Source organism: Phascolarctos cinereus, unplaced genomic scaffold, assembly GCF_003287225.1.
Source record: "Phascolarctos cinereus isolate Bilbo 61053 unplaced genomic scaffold, phaCin_HiC Scaffold_1;HRSCAF=81, whole genome shotgun sequence".
NCBI classification, from domain to species: Eukaryota; Metazoa; Chordata; class Mammalia; order Diprotodontia; family Phascolarctidae; genus Phascolarctos; species Phascolarctos cinereus.
The window spans coordinates 115,822,276-115,839,378 of record NW_027555514.1 but is presented as its reverse complement, the minus strand read 5'-3'; the positions used below and the strand labels follow the sequence as shown (position 1 = coordinate 115,839,378).

The window sequence follows — 17,103 nt, the reverse complement described above, 5'->3', positions numbered from 1 at the left end:
CCTAATCTATTCCACTGATCCACTACTCTGTTTCTTAACCAATTCCAGATTGTTTAGATAGTTACTACTTTATAATATAATTTGAGATCTGGTACAGGTAGACCACCTTGTTTCACATTTTTTATTGATTCCCTTGATATCACTGAGCTTTTGTTCTTCCAGATGAATTATTATTTTTTCTAGTTCTATAAAATAATTTTTGATTAAGAGTTTGATTGGCATGTCACTGAATAAACAGATCAGGATTTCTTAATGTCAAGGTAAATGGCAAATTGTTGCAGGAGGCGGGGTTTGGGAGGCAGAGGATAAAGGAAGAAAAGAGCATGAAGTTGAAGGAAATGGGTCCTATTTTTTTTTGTTAATTGGGGTTAAATGACTTGCCCAAGGTCATACAGCTAGCAAGTGTCAAGTATTTGAGACTGGATTTGAACTCAAGTTCTCCTGACTCCAAGGCTGGAGCTCTATTTGCTGCACCACCTAGCTGCCCCTTGGGTCCCATTTTCAATGGATGTCATCTATTACGATTTTTTGTTGTCTTCTTTAGAGCCAGCGGCCCAGAAAAGAAAGAGACTTTCACTACTTGCAAGTTTTCCAAGCCAGAACACCTGTCCAATCAAAAACAACTCCCAGAAGGTGAACTTAGTCTAAACCTGGGAATCTATTCCCTCCTTGGCTCCCCAGAGACCTGGGGCCTTGCTTGGAAGCAAGTGGGAGGAGTCCAATTACTGCTTCACCTGTCCCTTTTTGTGGTTCTGTTGTTCTCTGCAGGGAACCTTTCCCCTACTCCTGCAGAACTCTTCTCCTCTCACCCCCTTGAATGGACCAGACTGTTCTATCTTTGAAGACTCTCTACATTCCTTTGCAATTGGAAGACAGACCCGGAATACCACATGGGCACTTGGCATTCCCCTTACACAATCCCCTAAACACAATCTCCTCCCACATCCCACCTCTTACATAGAATTCCCTCTATTCTGTGACTGTCTATGGGTGGGCAATTGGAAGAAGGAATAAAGATGCAGCTCTTGTGATAGGCTTGGTGTTAGCTTTTCCCCTGGTCTCTCACAAGCTAATCAAAATGTAGAAAACCTCCACATCCCCCAGCTCTAGCCAGATCAACAAACCCAGTTTCTTCCTCATTCTCTATAGTGGCAACCCTCTCGCTACATGAAAAGCGCCGTAAACCTAACACCCTGATATTACATGGAGTCAAGTAGTCAGCCTGGTGAATACCCCTACAAGTTACATATAAGGTGACCATTTAGCTTTATACCACAAGACCATCCAGGGGCACACTACCAGTTCTTTGGTTCTGTTCATATATCACAGAAAGATCAGTGTTTTCAGAGATCTCAAAACACTTTATTTGTATATAACATCCCCTGTACCTAAACTCTCTTAAATTTTTCCAGAGCCAGGAAGTCAATTTTTAATTGGATTCTAGTCTCAACAGTTAGCAAAAAAGCATTTATATTGGTACTTTGCTATGCCAGGAACTGTGGTATAGTCTAGGATAGTCTGGGGATAAAGAGAAAGGCAAAAACAGTCCCTGCCATAAAAAAAAATACATCTAAATGGGAGAAACACATGTAAAGAATTACATGCATACAAGATATATACAGAGTGGAAGAAAGGAGGTCATCTCAGAAGAGGGGCATTAGCAGACGGGGGTGAGGGATGGGGAAGGGCCTCTGGAAGGAAGCCAGGAGACACAGATGAGGATGGAGAAAGCAAAAAGGCCTAGGGTGGTCTTGTGGGAGGAACTGCAAGAAAGTCAGTGCTTCTGGATCACAGTGTATGGACAGGACTAAAGTATAAAGAAGGCTGGACAAACAGAAAGGGTTACGAAGGTTAGGAAGTCATGGACAGACAGGTTATGAAGGTCTATGGGAAAGGCAATGGTGAGGGACCAGTAATCAGAACAGAGGCAGCAAAGCACTGTCCTCTGGGAATAGGAAGAAGGTAAAATCACCAAGAGAAACTGCCAGTGCCTGGTCAGTGTCAGGAGTTTGCTGATTGTCTTCTTATTAGACCCTTTTTTTTTTAGCCATCATCAATGGCCAGCCAGTCCTTTAGGATCTTGGCCTGAGAGTTAAAAGGGACCTTAAGATGACCTGGTGGGCCAACCCTTTCATTTGACAGATGAGGAAACCAAGGCCCAGAGAGGTAGTGACTTGTCCAAGGTCACCCAGGTGGTAAGTGGCAGAGCCAGGATTCAAACTCAGGACCTCTAAAGATTCAGCATGCTTTGTAGCATATAAACACTTAATTTTCAAGACCTAGCTCTTGTCTCACTTTGGTTTTTAATTCACCTCTGAAGTGAAGCAGGCTCGCTCTCCTCCCCAGGGGCCCTGCTGGAGAAAGTGCCGTGAGTGCTCCCCGGCTTTACACCCTGCTGGGCCTAATCACTATTGCTCCTGCAGTAACAGCAGGAGTGTTTGTTGGGGTTTTAAAATTATTATTATTTTCTGATTGAAAAGCAAGTCTCCATAACTCCCCAACAGCAAGAATGACATTGTAAAACTGTTCTGGGCTCCTGCCTCTATTTGAGGTTCAGTGTGGCATGGAAAGTTTTCTACACCCTGGAACAGGAGCTGTAAGATTTCTTTTCCACAATGGCATCAGAAGGGAAAAAAATCTCATTAAAAGGATGTTAAAAGGATTTTTTAATTAAGAGAAGCATGCTGATGATGGGGTGTCAGCTTGAGGACACAGAAGCAGCAAGAAAGAGAAAAAGAGAAAGGGACAGAGAGGAGAAGATAGGAGAAAAAGGGATTTCAGTGCTGGATTTTTAATCATTGAGTTTCTTGCATCTACAGCTTCTAATGCCAGTGGACTCCATCACCCAGTCCTGCACACAGGGGCTACAGGCCTTTTTGGTAGTAAAACGGTAATTTAGCAACCTCTCTAGCTCCAAAAGCCATCAGACTAGGCTAAGCAATACCCATGGGGATCACTGATACATCCAAATAACAGCAGTTATAAAGGTAAAAATGGAGACAAAATGGTTACAGTGAGAGAGGAAAACAAGAATCCTAGGACCACTAATCCAGAGATAGAAGAGGCTTAGAGGAGGAATTAATAACCAGACGGGGTGTGTGTGTGATTCCATACACTCTGTCTCAAAGTAGCATACGCCATGTCTTTCACTATGAACCAAAAAATGGAGGGGAGAGAATGTCTGCTGAGACACACAGACCAGCCATGGAGAAACTCACGAAGTGAAACATCATGAACCCACAAGCCGGCTGAAGATAACCCTGACAATTCTTACTGTAATGACCCCTTACTGTAAAGAAAATTACATCCTGTGAGTTGTGTGGACCCTCCTAGGCACCCAAGCTGAAATAATGGCCAATATGTTGCAAGTAGATTTGAAACACTCCAATTTTCCTATATTTCCAGGGCTGCCCTTGAGATTTGGTCCCTGGCCCCCAGAGTTTGAATTTTTCCACCCCTTCTCCATGTTGCCAAGGTCATTTTAACATCCTTACTGGCTTCTGACACCATACTGTTAGGTCTGAAATGATTCTGAAAGCATGGTGTACAACACTGGACCGGCCTCTCCCAAGTCTCTATTCTCAGAACATTAATGGGTCCCTGTTGCCCACTGCCCCCCAGCTCTTCCCCTTCTCCTCACCCTCAGAAATAGAGAAAAGCTGCCTCAGCTAAAGGTGACTTAAGGGTCATTCTGAAAAGTTACACTGAAATACACTATGGAGGGACCCAAGGGAAGTTCCCCAAAGACAGATACAACCATTTAGGATTACACATTCTCACATACAGAATGTTGAGGGAGGGGAGCTGGGGAAATGCTCAAAAATGGGAACTAAAAGGATCAAAGTCTCTTTCAGTCCTACAAAACCTAAGAAATCCTGCTTTTCTCCTTAGAATGAACCTCTAAAAAACAGTAATAGCATTTACACAGAAATTAAAGATTTCCAAAGCACCTTCCGTGTATTACATCACTTAATCCTCATAATAACCTCAGGAGGAAGCTGCTATTATCATCTCTATTTTGCAGAGGAAGGACATGAAGCAGACGGGTTCAGTGACTTGCCCAAGGTCAGTTCTGTCTAAGGCCAAGATTCCAACTCCAATATTCCCAACTCCAATCTGGTGTTTTGTCTACTACCTTGTCTAGCTGCCTGAGACAACATAAGGATAACTTCTTCAGCAGATATATTTTATTAACATAATATGAAAGGTTGCCGTAAAGTAATGCACGAACGGACAAGCTGGTTTGTCCTCTAGGACACGTTGCAGACTGATTCCTAGTCGGCTGCTACTACCTACCCTAAGGCCTCATTTCCTTTTCTTATTTCTCCATTTTTAGCCCACCCACAGAAAGCTCTGGCTTGGAAACTGTTTTTCCCAGCTAACTGCTTTGACATGGTTAAACACTGAGATAGAAGAATAATTATAAATAGTTCAATTGTAATTGTATCATTTAACTTTTATCTTTACTTTCTACATATGTACCATGTTAGCTTGAAAATAAAATTAGAGCTGTTCATTGGTTTGCCCAGGATTTGACACTGGAGAGGAGGAGCAGAGCAGGAGTTCCACTTCTCCCACCCCAGTCTGATCTGGCCATTAGACGGGTCAATAAAACAAGCCGTGGGAGGTAGGTGTAGAAATATTGCTCCATCACAGAGAAAGAGAGAGTCATTCACTCATTCAATAAACACTTAATGGACTGCTGTGTGCAAAACACTATGCTAGGCACTGGCAAAGATACAAATTTTAATTTTAGGAAACGTTTGAAATCAGCTGACTTGTTCAAGTCACTTAATTGCTGAGTCAAGTAGAATCCTGCGTAGATAAGAAATGCAGAAAGTTCAGGGTCAATGTAGACAAGCAATGCAGAAAGCTCTGTTTCCTCAGCAGAAAATATATTTTTTTTAAAAATAGACAATGTATTTATGCGAGTATATATACATGTTACATAACCAAACTCCCTTCTTCACTCACTCAGGTTAAAGGTTGTCAACACTCATTTTCAGCACCTTTTAGAGCATAAACACAACCATCTCCTACGTTAAGGATAATTATATCCAGCAAAGGTAGCTATAAATTAAACTTCCCAAAAATGAACCCAACTTCCCCACTGACATTATAAAATAAAAACATATTAGCACAGAAAATGTTCCCTGACAGATTGAGGTGAAAACTCGGAGCTTGTAAGAGGTGAAGATGGAGGCTAAGTCTGAAGTATTTTGGTTACCAGGAATGTTTCTAGGGCATTTTCCAATATTTGTAGCACTTTTTAAACTCATTATCACATTATCTCTTTCCCCTGCCCCAGACTATTAGGAATTTCTTGCATACCTCAAGATTCTGAAGACACAGTTCTCAAAACTTTGCTCCCTTCCTTCCCCTTTTGTGTGACTACTTACTATAATTTTAAGGGCCACATACATCTATGATTTGGGACAATCCATGGTGGCAAGTTTGTGTCTCATGTGCTCTCCCAATAGATACTGAGAAGTTGTGGCATATAGTTTATAACCGCATCTCAAAAAGATGCATGTGAAGAGTGTTGGGAAAGGCAGCACTTCTCAATGGGCGGGATAAGCCTACTGGGCCACTGCGCTCACCACTTTCCATCCCTTCTGACTCTTATCTGGCTAGCTCTACATATTCAGCATACAAAGGTTGTGCAATCAGACACAAGGATATCATGATGGTTCATGAATAGCATGATGATCTATTATTTTAAAAACACCAAAAGTTTTTCCTTGATACAGGATGCTTATCAAAATAGACACAGTAAAAGTTGTCATGAGAAGGAATTTTTTTACAATTGTTTCCACTCAAGAAACAAGAATAAATATGGAACAATGAGGTACAGCTCCACAGAACAATCTGGATATAAATACAAAATGGTTATCACATCTTTCTGACATTTCTCTCTGTGGCTATCAGACGTCAGGTCCAGAGGTGTCCAGTTCAGGGCTAAGAAGGTGCCCCCTTTGGCAGTCCATCATCTCTTTCCTACAATGAAAAACACCAGACTACCAGACAGGATGTCCTGCAGTGTAGCAAAGGAGGCAGGCACTTATGCCATTTGCTGCTATGGTTAAGTGTCAAACCATTTGCTCTTCTTTCCGAAAGGAGCTCCTTTTGTGGGTCCCAGTATTTTCTGCTTGTACTGTTCGACCAGCTGGTTGAATCGAATTTCTGACTTATTTCCCTTAGCCTTTTTCTTTGGCACCTACAGGAAAAAGGGAAAGAGGCAAAAAGGAATTGATGTGAATCTCACTTTTATTTAGCCATCCAAAGGATGCAGTGTTCACCAATAAGTTTTCCCAAGCTAAACAGGATTCCTCAAAGAGAAGACCTCAAAAAGAACTCTATCATCTCTCTACCACTTCTGAGAAAAAGAGGATTTTTGTGAGTGCCCCACACCTACCAGCAGCCAACCTAAACCTGAGGGAGAAGGCAGATGTGTGTGTCTGGGGCTCGGAGCCACAGGTCAGACTGTTACTTCATCAGCTCAGCAATGTCAGGCCAGAGCCTGGCCATGACCTGAAGGAAAGACCCTTCCCAAGAATCTGTAGAGAGGGGAGGCTGTTAATGAGCTCGGGAGGAGCACAGTGACATTGGAACCAACACCAATCCTGGGCCCTCTCGCAGCTCTCCCTGCAACACCTTCCCCCAGCACACCTAGAAAGGACCTTCCTTGCTGGATGGAGGACTCGGGAAAGATGGCTACAGCCCAGTCCCAAGCCCTGCTTTTCTCTAAGATAACAGGGATAAGAATGTGCCTGCAGGAGGCAGGGCCACCACACTGTCCTCACCTGCAAAGACCTGGAGCGCTGCTTCTCCTGCTTCTGATGTCTCATCTGGACCTTTGGCTTTTTGGGTGCAGGAGGTTTAGCCTTGCCTTTGTCCCGCATTCTGAAATCAGAGGGTCAAGCATTCACTCTGGGTCACCTCTCAGGGGCCACAGGAATCCAGCAACCAAAAAGACAGCCTCAGGAGCAGCTAGGTGGTGCAGTGGATAGAGCACCAGCCCTGGAGTCAGGAGGACCCGAGTTCAAATCCGGCCTCAGACACATGATACTCACTAACTCTATCTTACAGCACAACAGGCTAAACAATGCACTATTACAAGCACTCTCTAGGCTCATAGTAGGTAGACCTAATTTTTATGTATTTATTTTGTGAGGCAATCAGGGTTAAGTGACTCGCCCAGGGTCACACTCTAGTGTCAAATGTCTGAGGCTCAGATCCTCCTGACTCTGGGACTGGTAGAGCTAATTTTTAAAGTGACACTACAGCAGGGCATTTTGATTCCCAATCTTTGTATCCTTGTTCAACAAACTAACCCAAATGGCTTCACATTTCAGCCAAACTTCAGAAATTTCATTTATCAGTTCATACGTGTTCATTCATTTGACAAATACTTACTTAGCACCTACTGTACATGGATATGACACAGCACTGTATGGTATCCACAGTATTATGTATTACAGAAAACATACTTAAAATTATCTTCAAATGTCCTTCACTAACTGAAGAGAAAATCCAATTAGACAAATCTCAGCAAATACTAAGGCCCCACATAGAAAGTAAGAGGTTTGTCGATAATGTTCTATGGGGCTTCTCTACACCGCCATAAACCAGACAGGAAATATATGAAGCCCTGCTTTCAAAGGATCCCCAAATCAAAGGTCACATGCCTACATGTGCCTCCTCCTAACAAAGTCTGACAATGGCATCTGTACTACTGCAAAGAGGGGTTCTTTGGGTAGTCTCTCCAAATGAGATTTTGTTGTTCAGTCGTTTTTCAGTCACATCCAACTCTTTGTGACCCCAGTTGGGGTTTTCTTGGCAAAGATCCTAGAGCGGTTTACCATTTCCTTCTCCAGCTCATTTTACAGATGAAGAAACTGATGCCAACAGGCTTAAGTGACTTGCACAGGGTGACATAGCTAATAAGTGTCTGGGGCCAGATTCGAACTCATGAAGATGATTTCCTAACTCCAGATCCAGCACTCTATTCACTGTTCCACCTAGCTGCCTCCCAAACAAGCTAACACATCACTGAATGTCCCAGTCATCTGTCCACAAAGAGGACAATAGCCAATTCCTGACTTTGGAGTAAACCTCTATAAAACAAGACCTGGTTTAGAAGCATCCTTCTCCCCTCCCACCCACCCACTGCTGCCCTAAGTTTCCTCCCACCTGATTTTTGGGCCTCGATGTGAGGGGAGCATCAAGACCTTTCTCCGCTTCTTCCCATCTGGCAGTTCCACATGCTCCACCTCTGCCTTGGTCTGGAATCCAGCCCATGAACCTGGAGTCCCATTTGGTTTCAGGGGAAGTTTGCTTGGGCCCTGTGTGTGACTCTGGAACCTTCCAGGCTGTTGCTGCTGGGCTTTTGGGGGCCCATCAGCTACAGACTTCAATTTCATTTTCTGCTGCATAAACCAAGAGGTCACAGTGAGTTCCCCACCTGGCTTCTCTATGAAACTTGGCTGCTGACAAGTCCCAGCAGAATACAGGTTTTATGTCAAGCGGGAAAATTAGAAGAAAGAAAAAACAGTATACTTTGGTTTCCCCAAACCTACGGAGGTTAAGAAGAAAACAATAATGGGCATTTGACACGTACTACAGTTGTCACAAAGAGTCTGAAGAGAGGACACTTGGTCTCTCCACCTCTAATAAAGATAAGGAAGAAAGAAAATACCCAGGATCTAAAAGCAAGAAACTTTAGAACTGCTTCCAAAGCAATAACACAATAATATTTTTAGACAATAATTGCACATTTACTTTTTATAGGGCATCAAGATAGTCCTAGAACAACACTTAAATTTACACTCCTGGATTTTCCATCACAGGCCTACTGTCCTATTTAGATTTCACACGTAAATGATCTGCACCCCAAAAGTATGCTGAATAGACAAGTTAATATGATAAAAAATAGCCATAAATGTGAAAGCTAAAATAAGAACAATCACTTCCATGTGTATAAATGTACACACATGCATCTATATTTTAGAAACATATGATTAAAACTACATTGCATAGTAAACCAAAAGGCAGTGAAAATCCAGAGAATGGAGAGATAATATTTAATATAAAATTCTTAATTAGCTTTAGCATCTATCTTGACCAAAAGTTTAACCAGTAATAATATTAATCTGGAGTTTTTCCTCTCCTGTCCCCTGCCCTCCCTCTAGTATAGTGTACCTAGCAAGAGTAAAAGTGCAATGATCTTATTGATTAGAGAAATGCAAATTGAAACAACTCTGAGGTACCACATCGCACCTATCAGATTGGCCAACATGACAAAACAGGAAAATGATAAATGTTGGAGAAGATGTGGGAAAATTGGAACGCTAATACATTGTTGGTGGAGTTGTGAAATGATCCAACCATTTTGGAGAACAATTTGGAACTATGCCCAAAGGGCTACAAAAATGTGCATACCCTTTGACCCAGCAATAGCATTTCTAGGACTATATCCCAGAGAGATCATACAAATGGGAAAAGGACCCACGTGTACAAAAATATTCATAGCAGCTCTTTTTGGTTCTGGCAAAGAATTGGAAATTGAGAGGATGCCCATTCATTGGGGAATGGCTGAGCAAGTTGTGGTATATGAATGTAATGGAATACTATTGTGCTATAAGAAATGATGAACAGGCTGACGTCAGAAAAACCTGGGAAGACTTGTATGGTCTGATGCCGAGTGAAGTGAGCAGAACCAAGAGGACACTGTACACAAATCAGCCACATTGTGTGATGGCTAATATCGGTAAACTTAACCCTTCCCAGACATCCCCACAGGCCTCGGGATGGAAAACGCTGCCCACATACAAAGACAGAACTATGGAAGCTGAATTGCTATTTTTTTTCTCCTCTGTTGAGTTTTGTTCCCTCTTTCTGATGTTCCTCCTCTTGGTTCTAATTCTTACTGACAACACGACTAACGTGAAAATATGTTTAATAGGAATGCAAATGTATAGCCTGTATCAGACTGTGTGCCGTCTTGGGGACAGTGGGGGGGGGGGATTTTTAAACTCAAAAGCATATGGAGGTGATTATTGATAAATCAAAATAAATTAATTAAATTTTTTTAAAAAGTAAAATGATCAAGGGATTAAAGAGGACGAGGAAAAAGGGTCTGAAAAATCTATAAATTCATAGTACTCAAATAATTAAGAGTTAAGGATATAAAAAGCTCTGAAGTAACAGAGACCTGAGCTCTCAGACTTGGCAAAACAAACAACACAGGGCACTTTAAACAGCTACAAAAATAAGGTCTATACCAGATTTCGCTGGGCCCTCAGTTCCTTCATCTTCAGTTTCCTTCGATCTTCCAAAGAGAACTCTACTATTGGTCTCTGTATAAGGGAAGGAGAGAAAAGCTTTCATCAAATGTCTTAACTTGAGGGTACGGTGGGTCACGTATGTATCAGCACAAGTCAGGCCCTGCTGTTTACTTCCTTCTGCAAGCAACTTGTCCACATTATAATTCCCCTTATGCTGGGCCCTCTGATTTCATGTCCTCTATTCTAACACAAGGGGAAAACAGACACCAAGAAGCCCAGCCTGGGTAATGCACATCTCTCCACAGGACGCCTCTCACCTTCTGAGGGCCAAAGACCTCAGGGTTGTTGTTGATGTGACGAAGGGCTGCCAGTGCGTGCTCATGCTCTTCAAACTCCACAAAAGCGTAACCCAAGGACTGACCCTTCACGTTCCCATGTGTACCTTTAAGGTCGCGCATCACTCGACACTGAGGGTAATCAAGGGAAAGAACAATGGTGATTTGACAGAGAGAAAGACATCTTCCCTGTCCTCAAGCAGGTTTTTGATATGGATGGCTCTTACAACACCAAGTTCTCTGGCAACTTAAAATAGGAAGACAATCCTCATCTGGGTCAACATCAACCTAACAGAGCACTTGGCTGGGCACACACAGAATGAGTTAAACAAATATAGCTCCCTTACCTCTGGGAATGTATATCCTAAAAATATACATCAACATGAAAACCAAATTTATATACAAAAGGAAAGGCAACATAATTAAGTACAAAAAAAAAATAAGCTGTCAATAGCTGACTGGCTCAGTGGATAGAACACTGGACCTAGATTCAGGAAGACTTGAGTCCAAATCCAGCCTCGGATATTCACTAGCTATGTGACCCTGGGCAAGTCACTTAACCTCTGTTTGCCTTAACCCACTGGAGAAGGAAATGGCAAGCCACTCCAGTATCTTTGTCAAGAAAACGCCATGGACAGTATTGGCTGACATAATCCACAAGGTCATGGAGAGTCAGACATGACTTAACAACAACAATTCAATAATATGTCATCATTTATTTCACTAGAGCCCTACACCAAAGCTTTATCTTGGCTTACAGGTGAACTTGGTTTTTCAAATACTACATTAAGGGAGAGCAAATTCTCTTGGCTCTCTTAGGTAGGAAAGCATTCAACAAGAACAGAGCTGATAACACCAAAGGTAGCCAGCTCATCACCAAGCTGACAAAAGAGTGATTAATTTTTTTGGCCATAGCCAATCCTTAAATACCATCTATTAAATTAAAACAGTGACAGCAATCTGCATTAGAAGAAAAAGTATCCACACCGATGAAATTACAGACTGGTGAAATATTAAAGTGCATATAAGCTTGTTGAACTTCAGTATTTATGTGTTTGAAGGTGGACAAAGCTATAGGATTTGTATTACATCCACACCTCTCTTTCCCTTAAAGACCTTTCTGAGGAAGAGTGTTGCCCACTGGATTTGAACAGGAAGGGCATTCCAGGTATAGGAAGAACATGAAGAGCATAAAAACAGAGAAATGGAGAGAAGACTCAATATGGCAAAGAGTTCAGTTGGTTGTTTTTTTCCTGTTCAAAATTTATTAAGTTATTTTTAGTTTTTTGGATAACAGCACACAAATAATACTAAGTAATAGCCAAATAATGGCAAGGACTAAGACCTCAGGACACTAAGATGCTGAATTCAGTATTCAACGGCTATTTGCTGAGGACCTATGTGCCTAACATCGTGCAAAGCTCTGTTACGGGCTTTAAAGTCCAAGGTATGGTCACTGACTTCGGATCTTACAATCTTGATGAAGAGGCAAGATTTAAAAAAAAAATTAAATAACAATATAAATAATAATATGCCAATAGAAAAAGTACTGAATTTAGAGTCCCAATACTGGCTTTCACAATATTAATTTGTGGCTAGGGACCAGTCAGGTAAACTTTCAGTGGTTCCAGGGAATTCTCTAAGATTCTAAGCTACAAAGGGGTTGCTGATCTGGATCTGTGAAGGTAGTTTCCACACAAGAAATTCCCTGCAACTAGTGAAATTACAGGTAAAACCAAAAACCAAGTTGTTACAAGGAACAAATGAGATGTTTGTAAAGTACTTTGTACACCTTAAATCATTATATAAACATCTGTTGTTATTATCTCAATACTACCAAATTAAAAATGCATTAATCATAACCACATGCTATCCTTTATATCTGGCAGACAGTCAATAATACTAGTCGTTGAGGATAATGAAATAATTTGTGGTGATGGATTTAGCTACCCCTTCCCAGCAAGCCCCTCCTGTGACCAACAGCACCCATTTACATAATAATGGCTAGGGTGGAATGTAGCCTGAAACCAAGGAACAGAGGAAAGCTACTTTGCCAATGCTGGGACTGAACCCCAAACCCTACCTGCATCATAGCACACAATGTTTAACCAACAGATGTTGGCAGAGACCCCCTCCCCACCCCACCCTCACACATACATCTTTGAATGTGTACAAATGCCAAAGGGACACTTTAAAAGAAAAGGAAGAGATGAAGAAAAAAGGGAGAAAAGGAGTACCCTCTTACCTCCTTCAGGCGCACAGCCCTTCCACCTCCAGCTGCAGTCAGCACCAACTTCCTGAGCTGTTTGTCATCCACGGCCTTTGGAAGATTGTGGAGACACAGCCGGGTCATGGAGACAAAGATGTTCTGATCCTTCAGCTTCTGATGTTTGAGAAGCTCAAACTGTAAGAACAATGAACAACAAGCTGGTACAACTCAAGTCAAACTTAAGAAGAACAGACTTAGAATTTGACAAGAAAGAACATTAATGATAATGAGAGGATAGCTACTGATATTTAGTCATCACACTGCACAGTGTTTTACATAATTTCATTTTATGCTCACGAGAGACTTGTGAGGGAGGCAGCACAAGCATGTTACAGGTAAAGAGCAGAGAGGTGAGGTAAGGTGAGACAAGATGAGAAAGAGCCCAAAGGCACACCACTAATAAGTGACAGAGCCAGGACTCAAACCCAGGCTCCAAAGCCTAGTTCCAAATACAGTATTTTGTCCACTACACAGCAGCTGCCTTCTAAAAGCAAGGAATCCTGTCATCTAATGATTGTGTGTGTGTGTGTGTGTGTGTGTGTGTGTGTGTGTGTGTGTGTGTAAAATGGAAAAGATTGGCTATACAGCCTGGCAAAGCAGGGGAAATACCTGTGCTTCCCTTTGCTACGCTGGCTGGTTTGTTCTGAAAGTACAAGTTATCTTCTCAAATGATGAGACCTTAAGAAAAGTCAACTCTGCCATCTTGAGGCAAAGGAATGTCTGTGCCTATAATCATGTCACCAGAGCTGTACTGTATGGCTACTTGACTACACAAGATACAGCCTCTTTATGTAAATGTTGTCCCAAATTTCATATTTTTGCAGAATTGACTTAGGCTCATGATACTGTATGTATACCAATTTAAGTTCACCTAGAATTGTGTCTTTTTTTAAAGCAAATTTTACTGAACAAGTTATGGTATGTGAATGTGACAGAATATTATTCAGCTGAAAATTATTCTATAAGAAATTATGAAGGGGATGATTTTAGAAAAACCTGGGGAAATTTGTATGAGCTGTTGCAAAGTGAAAGGAGCAGAACTAGGAGAACAGTTTAGATAACAACAACAATACTGTATAGATGATGAAAGACTCAGGAACACTGATCAACACAGTAAACAACCAAGGACTCATGATGAAACATGCTATCCACCTCCAGGTAGAAAGGGGATGGACAGAGAGTAGATTAAACATGTTTTATTTTCTTTCTCTCTTTTTGGACATGGCTAAGGAGGGAATTTGTTTTGTAGACTATACATAATTATAATAAGTTTTGTTTTTCTTGGCTTCTCAATGGGTGAGGGAAGAGAATGTAGAAATGGAAATAAAATAAAATTGAATTTTAGAAAACAAACTTTAAGTAAAGATTACAGCTCGCTCCTGACCTCCTATCACCTTTCTTCAGCTGTGCACTTGATTTCTCAAGCTGTATGTCTCACAGGAATCTCAAACTCAGTAAGTCCAAAACATAAATTATCTATCTCTCAAACCCACCCTTCTTTTAAACTTCCCAATTTCTGTCAAGGGCAATACTAGTGTTCCAACATCCCAGGTTTACAATCTTGGTGTTATCCTCGATTCTTCACTTCTCCTAGCCAGACACATTCAATCATTTGCTTCATCTTCCATCTACTGCCATATTCTGCCCATCTCTCTCTCCTCACATGGCCTCCACTCTATTTTAGGCCCTCATCTCTTTCTCATGGAGACTATCCTAAAGCCTCTTAATTGGTCTCCCTGACTCATGTCACTCAAATCCACCACCCACCTAGTTGCTCAAGTGACTTTCCTTAAACACACAGTTCTGATCATGTCATCATTTCCCTACTAACTAAACTCCAGTGACTCCTTCTGTACAATCACCGAATTTGAAAGCTGGGAGGGACCTTCCCAGTGCTGAAAGGAATCCAACACCATAACATAACTGACAAATGGTCACGCAAGCTCTGCCTGAAGACCTCCAGGAAGGAGGAAAGCCACTACCTGTGGAAGCAGCTACTGTACTTTTGGACAGCTCTAAATATTAGGAAGCTTTTATTGATACCAAGCCTGCATTTGCCTCTTTTCCACTTCTTGCTCTTGGTTTTCTTTGCTAAACAGAACATGTTTCATCTCTCTTCCAAATGACAGCCCTTCAAATACTTAACAACAGCTATCATGTGCCCCAGAGACTTCTCTTCTCCAAAGCTAAATATTCCCGTTCTTCAATCAATCCTTTTTATGATGGCCCTTGGCCATCCTGGATGCTGACCTCCAAACACTCTTAAACTGTAGTTCCCCAAAACACTCCAGATGAGGTCTGATGGGTGCAAATACAACAGGATTAGTACCCCCTTGCTCCTAAAAAGACCAGCCTCTCTGAATTTAACCCAAGACCGAATTAGCTTTTTTGGCTGCCATATCACTGACTCACACTGACTGTGCATTCCACTAAAACCCCCAGATCTTTCTGAGAAGAGCTAACTACACCTTATCATCTTATACCTGGTGAAGCTGATTTTTCTTTACTCAAATGTAAGACTTTACATTATCCCAACTGATTTTCAGCTTATAACATTCAGACTATTAGCATACTGAGATCTTTTTTTGGATCCTGGCCACTTTCCAGTGTGCCTTCTAGGATGAAATATAAGCTCCTCTTTTGGGTTTTTACAACCCTTCACAATCATCCCAACCTACCTTTCCAATTCTGTCATATATGACTCTCCTCCCTGCACTCAGCAGCCCTGGCAAACTGGCCTTCTTGCTGGTCTCATATACAACACTTCATTTTCCTTTCCCATGCTCTTGCACTGGTTGTCCTCCCATGCCTAGAATATATTCCTTTCTCACCTCCACCTCTTAGAATCTCATTCCCCTCACAACTCAGCTAAAATGCCACCTTCTGCTGGACACCCTTCCCACTACCCCCGCTGTTAGCACCCTCCCCACCAAAAGTACCTAAATTTCTGCATTCTTGTATATGGACATGCTTCCACTTCCCCTTTCCCTCCTCCCTGGCAAGGACCGCTCCCCAGCACCAAGCACAGCTGCTGACAGAATGGGAGCTTAATAAATGCTTACTAAGTGATAGTGACTTGCTCAAGCTCACTCAGCTAAGTAAATAACCTCCTAAATCACATAATCTCAGGAGCAACTAAAAAAATCCAGTCACATTTCTATGGCCCCACAGCCAATGAAGAGTGATAAGAGAGTGATGAAGGGAAATGAAGAAAGAGACATCACTTCTCCCCATGTATACTCCATTCACTCTTCAAATGTTGTTCTAATTTTCAAAAAGGGGAAGAAGGTGGATATTTCAAATTACAGGTCTACAATATAAATTCCTGATACTCTAGGATGGGTTACTAAAGGAAGAGTCTACAGAGCACTTAGAAAGGGAAGACAAGATGGGAAAGGAAGACAAGATCAGAAATTAGCATAAGCTCCTTAAAAAACAAGCCATGACAGAGTAATTTCTTTTTTTTTTCCTGGATAGGGTCACTAGACTACATGTGGAGATTATCATGAACACAATATATCTTGATTTCAGCAAAGCAGAGCATAATACTCAGGATTATGGTAAATGTTTAATAATTGTCTCTCTAAAAAAGAAAAAATACCTGACAACACACTTTCAATTTAATCTGTATCATTAATATTTTCTCCATCACTTTCTTAAGTCTAGACAATCAAAAAAACAATAAATCAAGCCCTGACTTGTAGTATTTGCTAATTTCTGAAATTTTTAATACACTGAAATTTTAACAATCAGCCCCAGTGAACAAGTATGAGATGGCTCAAGCACGCCCCTGAAATACCACCTAGGCAAAATGGAAAGCTATGAGCTGAACACTAGTATAGCTGGGTAGTAAAAAGAGCACTGGATTTGGAGTCAGAGGGCATGGGTTCAAATCCTACCTTAGTGTACTACAGAACTCATCCTTCCTACTAAACTTCTACCAAACTTTACCATTTCTGTTGAAGGTAATATGATACTTCTAGCTTCCTAGGTTCATAACATCAAGTGCTAAACCTCAATTCCTCACATTCCTTTACCCCACACATCCACACAGCTGCCAACTCGTACCACTTTAGTGACTGTAATACCAAGATTTGAAACCTAGCTCAAAGACCCACATCTTCCAAGTAGCTTTCCCTGATGATTCCAGCCCACACTGATATCTATCTTCTCTAATTCCTTTTGCACTTATTATCTGTGTTACATAATTAGA

The 17,103-nt window shown here is 41.5% G+C and overlaps 1 protein-coding gene across 2 annotated transcripts in view; it reads right to left on the bottom strand.

Annotated features, from left to right (window-relative positions):
- Positions 1-4,874: 4,874 nt before the first annotated feature.
- The window catches only part of RBM28 (RNA binding motif protein 28), a 42,103-nt gene continuing 29,874 nt past the window's right edge, over positions 4,875-17,103 (bottom strand). For both annotated transcript variants that reach the window (XM_021002287.2, XM_021002288.2), the window contains 6 exons: positions 12,867-13,025; positions 10,604-10,753; positions 10,284-10,358; positions 8,194-8,429; positions 6,804-6,903; positions 4,875-6,217 (listed from right to left, as the gene is read on the bottom strand). In XM_021002287.2, coding sequence (XP_020857946.1) covers positions 6,083-6,217; positions 6,804-6,903; positions 8,194-8,429; positions 10,284-10,358; positions 10,604-10,753; positions 12,867-13,025 — 855 coding nt within the window. In that variant the 3' untranslated portion in view covers positions 4,875-6,082. The remainder of the gene's footprint in view (positions 6,218-6,803; positions 6,904-8,193; positions 8,430-10,283; positions 10,359-10,603; positions 10,754-12,866; positions 13,026-17,103) is intronic.